At 41.4% G+C, this 12,162-nt stretch overlaps 1 protein-coding gene across 2 annotated transcripts in view; it reads left to right on the top strand.

Moving 5' to 3' along the window:
* The window catches only part of PAK2 (p21 (RAC1) activated kinase 2), a 52,853-nt gene extending 41,055 nt beyond the window's left edge, over positions 1-11,798 (top strand). For both annotated transcript variants that reach the window (XM_077291225.1, XM_077291226.1), the window contains exons 11-15: positions 1,687-1,804; positions 3,842-3,941; positions 6,207-6,403; positions 6,641-6,778; positions 8,110-11,798. In XM_077291225.1, coding sequence (XP_077147340.1) covers positions 1,687-1,804; positions 3,842-3,941; positions 6,207-6,403; positions 6,641-6,778; positions 8,110-8,196 — 640 coding nt within the window. In that variant the 3' untranslated portion in view covers positions 8,197-11,798. The remainder of the gene's footprint in view (positions 1-1,686; positions 1,805-3,841; positions 3,942-6,206; positions 6,404-6,640; positions 6,779-8,109) is intronic.
* Positions 11,799-12,162: the final 364 nt, after the last annotated feature.

Raw genomic sequence — 12,162 nt, 5'->3', positions numbered from 1 at the left:
GCTGTCAGCGCCCGGAAAACCAGGGACACCGCCCCAGGAGCAGGTGAGTATAACGGGGGCATATTTACCTGTCCCACGGTCCACCGTCGGCGCCGCTCCGTCTTCCGCGTCCTCTGCAGTGACGCTCAGGTCAGAGGGCGCGATGACACGATTAATGTGCGCGCTGCCCTCTGCCTGAACAGTCAGTGCAGAAGACACAGCGGCGCTCAGCGGTGGAACGGGGAAGGTGAGTATAGCAAGTGCCGGCGGCCTGAGCGACGAGAGGTGAGTATGTGATATTTTTTTATTTTTTTTTATCGCAGCAACAGCATATGGGGCAAATATCTCTATGGAGCATCTTATGGGGCCATAATCAGCATTTGTGCAGCCTTGTATGGGGCAAATGTCTCTATGGAGCATCTTATGGGGCCATAATCAACATTTGTGCAGCATTATATGGGGCATATTTTAATATGAAGCATCTTATGGGGCCCATCATGAACTCTATGGAGCATTATATGGGGCTCCTGATTCAATATGGATATTCAAAAACACTTAACCTACTGATGTCTCAATTAATTTTACTTTTATTTTTATCTGCTTTTATTTTTGACATTTACCGGTAGCTGCTGCATTTTCTAACCTAGGTTTATACTCGAGTCATTAAGATTTCCTAGTTTTTTGTGGCAAAATTAGGGGGGTCGGCTTATTCTCGGGTCAGCTTATACTCTAGTATATACAGTAAATATTTGTTTCCAATTGTCTGAAATGCTATTACTATAAATGAGCTCGTTACTCCAGTTTCCCCGAGCATGCTCGGGTGATCTCCGAGTACTTTGGCATGCTCGGAGATTTAGTTTTCGTCGCCGCAGCTGCATGATTTGTGGCTGCTAGACAGGCTGAATACATGTGAGGAGTGCCTGTTTGTTAGGGAATCCCCACATGTATTCAGCCTGTCAGCCGAAAATCATGCAGCTGCGGGGACGAAAACTAAATCTCCGAGCATGCCAAAGTACTCGGAGATCACCCAATCAGAAGCCCAAGTAACGAGTATACTCGGTCATCACTAATGAGCACCAAACGTGACTAATAGAATGTGTTGTCCCAATGCATGAATAACCTTCACGTGCGCATTCCAGAATTTGAACAGTTTGGTAAGGGCTTTTTAATATATCTAAACCAGAATTGGAGCTAGTGAGGTATAATAGAATAACTCATAGGCTTTCATGTAGATTGTTGTAGATGCATCACAGTTGTAACGTTATGATCTCTGCTCCCTGTTAATTCTGTTCTTCCTATAGTCCCTGCTCTCGATCTCGTACATTGTGTCTTTCTCTGTAGCCTGTGACCTATCTTCAGTAGCCCCTGCTTCTGGTGTCATACTTTGTGTCTTGCTCCTGGTTTTGTATATTGTCTCTTCTTCTATGGCCCCTGCTCTCTGTCTCGTATATTGTCTCTTCTCCTGTAGGCCCTCCTTCTGGTCTCCTACATTGTTGCTCCTCTTCTATAGCCCCTGCTTCCGGTCTTGTATATTGTGCCTCTTCTTTAGTAGCCCCAGCTCCCGGTCTCATATATTGTCTCCTCTTCTGTACCCCCTGCTCCTGTGTTCGTACAGTCTCTTTTCTTCTTTAACCCCTGCTCCCGGTCTCTTGACATTCTCTTCTTCTGTAGCCCCTTCTCTTGGTCTCATACTTTTGTTTTTTGCAGCTTCTTGGTTGGAGATGAGCTCTTCGTTGTGATGGAGTACCTGGCCGGTGGCTCGCTCACTGATGTTGTAACAGAAACCTGCATGGATGAAGCACAGATAGCAGCTGTATGTAGAGAGGTATGTACAGCTGTAACCGAAGCACACCATGGTGAAACTCCACGAGAAGAGCACAGAAGCACTTGCAGCAAAGTTTGGCCATATCTGACCTCTTCTATACTCTGACACGTGGAATAAAACGTTGTATCCACCTTACTAAGCATAAACCATATTACAGGCACAATACACTGACTTCATGTGGATTTGGTAAACTCAACTTACCGTATCTATAGTGATTCAATGCTGGTTTAAAGCGTTGCTATTTTATCTTGTTGAAGTAGTACAATATGGTAAGCACACAACAGCAGATTGGGTGCTTAGTGGTAGAAATTGAGCTGTGGTACTACAGATTCCAAAGGAAAATGGTTTTAATGTTGTATGGTCAGCCAAACAATTCGTTCACATGACCTTTATCACGGCCACATGGGTAATAGAGAAAAAATGCAGGCTGATGTACCCTACATACCTACAGCAGTGCAGTTGGTCAAAGTGCTGGGACATGCTTACAGTCACTGCTTTCAGTGACGTGAGCAGGGATTATAGTCACATCCGCAAACCTGCATGACTGAAAGCCTGTGGTTCCCTGGAAAGAGAGTTTATTTTCTCCCGAGAGCTCCTTCCTTAGTAAGGTGGACAGACACATTTCTAATGCTATTGATCTGCAGATATACGGTTAAGAGCAATATCTGACAAGACAGGTTACCTTCACATTCACTCCCTCACTACTTTCCGCGCTCGCTGCAGCAAAGCAAAACCTACTTTTCTCTCATAACAGATATGGCTCAAAACCCTTAAGGCTATATAACACTTTAAATTTTCTTCTCCTCTCATCTCGGGTGCAGACTTTGCCTCATTCCTTCAACAAGAATATTGATAACATCTGACAAAGCTTTGGCCTAAAGTCCCCACAGCCCCTCCCCATAACTATTCAGCCGCCCTCCTCCAAAACCAGCTTCACCACCATTATGGAAGATCAACTTTCCCCTCTACTTTCTTTACATCTCACCAACTGTGCACTTGACCCAATCCCGTTCCACATCATCCCAAACCTCACCACAGTCTTCATCCCATGTCTTCCCCTCATGCTTCACGCATACCTCGATCACACCCACCCTCAAAAAGCCCTCACCTGACACATCTTCTCTGTCTAGCTATCGCCCCATATCACTTCTTCCTGCATGTGTTAACGGGCTGCTGTTAACACAAGTGCTTGTTAGCACAAGCTCTATCTGTGCTAGCAGTGATGGACCCGGAAACGCGTTCCAGGGTCCGTCACTCAATGACGGCACATTGTGGGCGTGCGCTAGCGATGCGTCTGACACAGGACTTAATGGCGGCGTTAACGGACTGCTTTACACAGCGTTATGCCACGGTGTAACGTAGTCCGTCTAACGGACGCATATAATGTAATGTGAACCCAGCCTAACACTCTTGCACCAATCTAAAACTTCGCTGCCCAAGTAATCCCTTGTTCCTCTGTTTTTTCCCAGCTTCTCCCCTCTTTTTATCCCTTCACTGGCTCTCCATTGCCCAGAGACTCTAGTTCAAAACGCAAACCATGGCATACAAAGCCATCCACAACCTATGTGCCCCCAACACATCTGTGACCTAGTCTCCTGGTACTTACCTGCACGCAACCTCTCCTCCTCTTCCCGAAATCGCATACAAGATTATTCCTGTGTATCCCCTTTCCTACTACTCTGGAGAAGCTCTACCCCAACATTTCAGACTCCTGCCTACCATGGAAACCTTCAAAAGGAACCTGAAGACCAAGCCTACAACCTGCAGTAACCCTCATTCTACCATACTGCTTACGCGACCAGCTCTGTCCTCACCTACCTGTCCTCACCCAACTTTTGTAGACACTGGGCCTTCACGGGCAGGGTCCTCTCTCCTCTTATACCAATCAGTGACTCGTTTTTGTTCAAGATTATTGTACTTGTTTTCTCTTATGTATACCCCTTTTCACATGTAAAGTGCCATGAAATAAATGACACTATAACAATATATAATATTTTCGTAACCAGAAGATTTATTTGCAAAATGTTCTGATTTTAGTGTTTGCAAGCACTGGAGTTCCTGCATGCCAACCAGGTTATCCACAGAGACATCAAAAGTGATAATGTACTTTTAGGAATGGACGGCTCTGTCAAACTTAGTGAGTATATCGTAGATTATTATTTATAGATCGGTATTATATCTATTACTATTGTGCAAAAGTTTTAGGTAGTTGTGGGGAAAAAGTGTTGTGAAGTAAGAATGCTTTCAAAAATAGAAGTATGAGTTGGATCATTCCTTGGTGTGACCGCTCTTTACCTTCAAAACCACGTCAGTTATTCTAGACAACACGGTCAGGGGTTTTGTAGGATCAGGTGTAAAAGTAATTGATTATACCAATCAGGTGTTGATGATCATTTTCATGTAGGTTGAGACCATTATTACAAATATTGCATGTAATTGGCTTCCAAACCCCGGCTTTTCCCCTGTTTGCCTGCCATTAGCGACATCGATATTAGAACGCACACATTTGGAGTACTGATGATGGCAGTAAAAGGCACAGCACCTCTGTCTCACTAACTCTGGGGATAATCTGCTGGAGGAGATTATTTTGATAATCACACCCTTTCACTGATCCCATCTGTACATCAAATGATTACGTTCTGATAATGCGGATAAATATACAAGAGGCAGAAAAGCAAGTTCTTGGAAGCCACTCGGATACAAATTTTTTACAAGAATAAAGTTAAATCCCTAAATTTATTTACAACACTTTGTGTCAAAATTAAAAAAAGAAATAAAAATTAGATTTAGTAACAATTGAATTAAAAGGGAATGTCATCAGAAAATAGCCTATTATTTAAATGTAGGTTTTTGTGTCACATGTTTGTATTTTTCCCCTTCGTATTACAATCTTTATTTAAAATAAAATATATAGAAATCTTGCAATTTTCACACTTGCCACTGAGGCTATTTTAGACTTGTACTTCTTGTTAACTCAACAAATATATTGGAAAGTCCGCTCAGTCACCAGGAGACAAGATGCATGGAAACTTGTAGTGCCACAAGGTCGGATGCTGTGCTGTAGTAACAAGAAAATCCAGTGTCTTCTAATAAGAACCTGTCTTGTAAATAAAATCACAGCTTCTATCACCAAGACAAGCATGCATGTTCCAGTCTTTAGTCATTGACTATGTACATGTATTTTTTATTTTTTTTTTGTTAATTGGCAATATTTGTTTTTCCATATCACAATCTTTATTAATAAAACTTTTCACCAAAGCTTTCATGTTGAACTGGAATCGCAATGCAGAGCAGAATAAAATATATATATATATATATATTTTTTTTTTAATTTTCCTCGCTGCTGAGATTTGCAATCAAAAGTATTTGCCACCTAATAAGTTAGACTTAGACCTACCAAATAAGTTATCAGACAATTCTCACTGGGGACATGCACTTCTCCCTGTATGACCCCTGATCCAATCATAAGCAGACCTCAACACTCAAAGGAAAAATGTTTACACCCACACCATAGTTTAGAGCAGGCTTCTCGGTGTGTGAGATGTAATGATACAGCACTGATCCCCTGGATCTAACATTCTGCATGTCAGTGGGGGTTGGGACAGTGCAGCTGAGTTTAGTGGTGTCACATTACAAACACCTAGCACTTAGCACTGTCAGCTCTCATGTACTGCCTGTTCAGAGATGTCATGAATCAGATTTATGAGCAGGGTGTCATTAAAAAACTTTGATATCTTGCATTTTCCAACTGGCCTTTGAGGCTGTTTTACACTCCTTCCAGTTGTTTCTACAACAATACATGTACATTAGAAGCAATTGACACACTATCAATCTTGTACTGAAGTGTCTAATGAGCAGGTGCAAAGGTCATTGTGAAGGGGTAAGGGGTGAGCTGTGATATCGCCTGCTGTGATTGGTGGCTCCCGTGTGATCAGTTGTATATAAAAGTAATATTATTGTAAGCCTGGGATGATGAGAAAACTGATGGAAACTCTTGGGCTTCACAAGCACCAGGTGTGAAAATTGCATTATTATTAAAAGGAAAAATCAATAGAAATCTATGATGTGGAGGAAAGAAATGTCAAAAATTCTTATACATGTAACACCAAAAATGTTTTCAGACAATAACTATGATCTTAAGGGTTAAATAAGCTAAACAGTTTACCATATTGGTATTTGGTTCCACTTCTGGGTTTTAGAAATTTATCTTTTATGTTGTGGTAAATGTGGGTGTGTAGAGCAATGTATATGGATTGTGTGACCGTACCAGCACTCATAGCTTGTCTATACTCGTATTGGTTATAATGTTGTAAAATGTGATTTCCCATTACCTGGATGTCAGAAGTTCTTCGTTGTTTTCACTCTCACTAATCACCTTTTATTTTTCCTTTGTCACCTTCAGCGGACTTTGGTTTCTGTGCCCAGATTACTCCTGAGCAGAGTAAGAGGAGCACCATGGTGGGGACACCATACTGGATGGCACCTGAGGTGGTGACCAGGAAAGCCTATGGTCCCAAGGTAGACATCTGGTCGCTTGGAATCATGGCTATTGAAATGGTGGAAGGAGAGCCACCTTATCTCAACGAGAACCCTCTAAGGGTAGGTACTATGGTTTTCACCCTACGTGGTTTGCTGAATGTAGGAAAAAGGCTTGCCATGTTAGATTTTAATAAAAGTGAGTAGTAGTCTTCTGCTAAAAAAAATATATATATATTTTATTCATTAGAATTCAGGGTTAAGCCTTACATTTAATATAAGAGGAGTTGCTAAAGTTTGAAATATCAAAATGTTCTTCTTGAAAGTTCTATTTCCTATTACTTTCTTCTTATTTCCCAGGCTTTGTATTTGATTGCTACTAATGGCACCCCAGAACTGCAAAACCCTGAAAAACTTTCACCAATTTTCCGAGATTTCCTGAATCGTTCTTTGGAGATGGATGTAGAAAAGAGAGGATCAGCAAGAGACCTCCTACAGGTTAGTGGAAGAAATGCTCAAACTTTACGGAAATATTTTTTTACATTGGCTGAATATTTGGTGCAAAATATCTGTTCTGCATATGACAGAATTAGTAACTGCTTCTACATTTTACATCAGCCTGAGATGAGATGATCTATCCCTCCCAGACATATGACACATACCATTATGATATAGTCGCCTTCTTTGATGCAATTTCTGGGTCTGGGATAATATCAATCCAGCAGACACTGGCTGTGTTATACAGCCAGCAGGTGCTGTCACTCACTATACTTTATGGTGCTGTTCACGACTCTGTATTTTTTTTTTTTTTTTTTTTAATTTTAAGGGGGGGGGGGGGGGGGAGAGAGTGTCCTCAAAAAAGAAAACCAATCTAAGTCACATTTTAAACTTGCTCATTCAAATGAAGGGAAAAAAATTGATAGCATTCAAACTAGTGCAGAGCGAACGTGCTCAATAAGTTATCATGCTTGGGTGCTAACAGATTGTCTTGGGTGTGCCCGATGCTCGAAAAATATATTCGGCTACCCACTGCTGCATTGAGTATGTGGAAAAATAAAGTATAGTCATAGTTCAGGAAAGTTACGGTACTTACAAAGTGATATGTGCATGGTTCCTGACCACTGCGTGCTCCTGCCCCGACAGCGCCGTTTCGCATATGAGCTTCTTCCGAAGGGGCATGCTGCTTAGTTTGCCCCATGTTCTACTCAGTGACTTGCACTGGTCTCCTCTAATCATTTAATTCCTCATAATGTTGTGATGTCTACATTGGCAACTTAGTGGTCCACATCATTATATGTGCACTTTATATTCATACTGTGGGTCTTTTTATAGGTTGTACCCTTGTAATTTAAACAGTACACAGATATCGCATATACATTATTTTACACTCTGAGTGGCGTGTGCACAAAAAAAAGTTTTACTTTGAGTAAGCTTCATAGTCAAATCTGTGTATTTAATTATTGTCAATCTTAGCATTTTACTTCCGTGCGAGCGTGCTTTCTCATGTTCTATAGCTTTAATTTCAAAAATACTTATTTTTTTCTTTACTATGTTCTAATGACAAAGATTTGATTTTTAATCTTAAAAACTTGCAATATATCGTCTTTCCTCATTTCATTTCTTGAGGTTGTGTATAGCTATGTCTTTTTACTGAGTACACCTAACTTTATAAAATATGTACTATAGACAAGCCTGCGTTTTGAATGCAGCTGTGAATATAGCCTTACTGTTACTGGGAAAATGTCAACATTCTATTTTTTTTTTTTTTTTCTCTTTGACCACGGTTATACTTTAATAATTTTTTTTTCCTTTTTTTTTTTATTTTACAGCACCCGTTCTTGAAACTTGCGAAACCACTGTCCAGCCTGACTCCTCTCATCCTGGCTGCAAAAGAAGCAATGAAAGGCAACCGCTAACATCGAGTGAAGACCTTCCTCCAGTACGCCCTCGGCCCCGTTAACCCTCCTAACATTTTACAAGTGTCACTCCTCCTCTGCTCATCGGCAGCTGAGGCAATAATCGACAGATAACCGGACCAGAGATTGGTGCTCTCTTCTTGTCGTGGCAGTGAACGTACTTAGTGCGAGGGAGGATGTGGCACCCCCATGCTGTGCGTCTTTCTTCCTGAAAGAAGGATTGAACTGTTTGTGGCCATTTCAGGTCCCGATCTTTTTGGGATTCCAACCGCATTGTGGGAATAACTTTCTACGTCTCTGCCCTCTGAAGACGCCTGCTCTTGTTTTCTGGCCTTTTCTTGATACTTGAATAACTCTCATGCCAGTGCCGGTGCTTTTACCTCTTGCTGGCTTCTTTTTATTCCATTCGCTGCCCGTGTGCCTGGGATTCATCGCTGTCTTGTGCTTGGGGCAGCGTGAATGCGTCACTCCCATACAGCGGCGTCCTGAGAAATTCATTGATGCTCCCGACCACCGCTGTTCAGGTCTATGATGTGTAAGGCATATCGCAGGTGGGAAAGTGAATTGAGACCGTCTTAACTAATACTTACGTCATTGATTTTTGCAGTAGGGAAAGGGCTGAGGAAGTGAGGACTGTCCTTGCTTGCGCCATGCTATGTCGAGAGCAAAATGATTCTTTCACAACAGTGGCCTCTTCTCCTCTTCTTTTTTTTTTTTTTTTTTGTAATTAATATGGACACTTTTTGTAATCTCCAAGTGCTCTTAACATAACACCCAAGGATAAAATCATCTGATTTTTTTTTTTTTAAATGCTTTCTATAATGTCACATTAAGGGAAGTTGTGCCAAAGTTACAACCATTTTCTATGCAGGATGTTTTTTTTTTTTTTTATACTCGATTTGATACATTTTTATAATGTTCTTTCAAAAATACTGTAAGAATTGACAACATTAAGTGCCTATGAGTAAGTATTCTATGTTAGGCAACTAAGATCCCCCAGAGCATCATAAAGTATTTTATGCAACGGAGCTTTCGCTCTCAGTTAAAAGTTAGTTTTCTCTTGCCTTTCCCAGTACTCCAGTTTCTTCTAAAAGTTTGCGTTGAGATGTAGCTTGTGCCAAAAGTCCCAAAACTTCAGTGAAACTACAAGTGAGATACGGTCCTACTTGTAAAGAAGTTGCCAGATGTCCTAATCCTTTCATTGTGTTCTAACCCATTGGACAAAAGGGAATTCTAGTATCGTGATACACGGCGCAATGTGTGTCCCTGCATTGCTTCCCTGCCACCTTTTCAAGCAGGAAGTGGAAGCTAGGCCTTGGACATTATATTGAAATATATCTGACCCTGCCAACACCAACATGGCACAAAGAAACACCACATTGTCCTATTCTGAACAAGCTGTGTGATTGTGTAATATGTGCCTTTGACGTTGGCAAACAGCCTGGTATCTACAGTTTCCGCTTATACGCTCTAAACATATCAACTGCTGGGATTTATTATTCCAGATCGGTTTTTAGATCATCATATGTGGCCTTGTGCTGCTGCAGTTTCGGGAAGGATCTATCTATGTTAGTTTTGACTTTCAAAGCCCATTACTCTTCCCCGGTGCTGCTGGGAAGAAAGGTTTTTATAGAAAAGTTAATATGGCTGAAAGCACAGTCGTTACTTTTGTTCAACTAATAATATTTAGTCCAAGGGTGGTGATAAAGCCGTAGGCAAACCCAGAAGTGAGATTTTGGAGGCCTCCGTGGCTAGTTGGTGTAGGACTATGTCATTGCTGAGTGTTCAGTTCCTCAGCTTGATCCTGTCCCCGTTTTTGCCTTAGATAATTCTTCCAACACTGACAGCAGTGTCTTGTCTGATTGTAGCCACGGGTACATATCTAAATCAGAATTACGTCAGAACCCATGCCTCATCGTCAGAGAAGGGCGGAAAAGAATCCAACGTGGCATGTAGGTAGCAACTACCTGCTTGCTGGTGCTTAAGCACAGTTTTTTTTTTTTTAACAAAGTTCCGGATCTCCCCTTTAATGTGCGTCAAGATATCCCAAATTCCCCATGACTGTAGATGTTGGGGGATGGGGATAGTCTTAGATGAGCAAAAAGATTTGCAGGATCCAGGACTGGTGTCTATATCCATAATCCATGGCCTTGGTCACTAGGTCTCTTGAGAATACCATGCCTTCACAAAGGCCTAGTAATCACCTGAGGATTTCTGCATTCAAGTGGTAGCCGAGGAAGTTTGGATTTTCCTGGTCCAACTACTATAGTGAGCCAACTTGTGCTTTGGATAAGCATCCTGCAAATCTTTTTGCTCAGCTATAGGATCGGGTTGTTGGATTTCAGTATGCTCAGCCCTTTTGTTCACAGACGTGATCTGAGACCAGAAGTGACATGGAATGGCTGATTCGCCTCTCCCCATTCAGAATGCATCAACCCTTGTCCACACTGAAATGGAGGCGGTCGGGTGTCTTTGGGAATAATAATTTCCAGCTAGTTGAGCATTAGCGACTTCTGTCTATAGTGATTTGCCAGCTTAATAGAAGAGGACATATCAAACCTATGGTGCTGATAATTGTGGGTATCAAGGGCTGCAATTACAAAGAACCATAGAAATATACAGTGATTTTCTGTTGAATCTATCAATTCAGGTAATGTCATTGGTTCCATTTGTCAGTTTTTTGCTTAAGAATTATACACGTATTCACTGAACTATAGAATGAAGCAGACTGTTCTTGATTCCCTACAGGGCTTCATGGTGGAAGCCGTCTGTCCTGTCCGTATTGATGTGGCATCGGCAGCAGCAGTCTGTGATTACTGCTTAGTATAGAAGTTGTCGCATTTGACGAATCATACTGTATCCGAGTTGTGTGAAGATGGCTGTAGTATTTCACCCGTAAATAATGCTTAGAAATGCATGTACATAGCGAGGATCTAGAGAATGAATACGTGAATGTTGTGTCCTTTTGAGTTTTTGTCGGAGATTGCATTAACAAACGTAGGGCATTTGTAATGATTTCTTTGCATTAATACCTTGGTTCCTTATTAACATTTGAGACTTGAAGGGAGACCTCATGTTCACAATATACACACAGGGTTTCAAAAAAGTGTTTTACAAAGCGTAATATTTTCCTTGAAGTCCCAGATGCAAAAGAACTATGCAAAAGTTGGACATCTCCAGGAACCAGCATCTCTAACTGCAAACATTCACGGCACTCTGAAGTGGGATCTCGCAACTTCTCCTAAACCAAGAAAGACTTTGAGATTCATAAAGGTCACAGACTATGGGAATGGCTTTCTGGTTACTTTGTTGAAGTTGCTTGGTTCCTCGTCATGAGACTTGGCAAGTGTCTCATATTTGGAAGAGTATGGTCTCCGTTCATAAAAAACCCAAGATATTTGCCTTTCTGTCTTATGGTTCTTCTTCTCCCTGTAGCTTTTGCATGCAGATGTTACATATTTTTGTGGTTCCATTCTCTGCAGTACTTCCTTTTCCTGTCTTGTTTAATTTATCCCATCTTTTTATTTAATTACGGCAATAACTACTGAATCATTTGTGTGCGTCAACTTTGCTTGGAATAAACGTTTTGTTTTATTTTAGAAGTATCCATCTCATTATTGCTGTTTTAGAAGTGCATTGTGTTTGTGTAGATTGTATACTAAGGGGAGATCGGCGCTTTTTTGGTGTAAGAGTAACACTGGCAAGATTCGGGACTTGAAGATTATACACCATGCACCCATAACATTAAAACAACCTGCCCATTATTGTAAAGGTCCCACGCCCTCCCCTGTGCTGCAGATGGCTTTCTGTAATGGAGTTGCCCATGTAGTTTCCAGCCCCATCTCCCACTATCATTGTGTCCAAGTCAAAACTAGGATTCATCACTGAAGAAGATAGACCTCCATTGCCTTTTTGCTCTTCACCATAATAGCCTTTGGGAGCGGAAGAGTGAAGTGAATGGGATCA

The sequence above is a fragment of the Ranitomeya variabilis genome, chromosome 2 (genome assembly GCF_051348905.1).
Source record: "Ranitomeya variabilis isolate aRanVar5 chromosome 2, aRanVar5.hap1, whole genome shotgun sequence".
Classification (NCBI taxonomy): domain Eukaryota; kingdom Metazoa; phylum Chordata; class Amphibia; order Anura; family Dendrobatidae; genus Ranitomeya; species Ranitomeya variabilis.
This window is presented reverse-complemented; position numbering and strand designations above follow the sequence as displayed.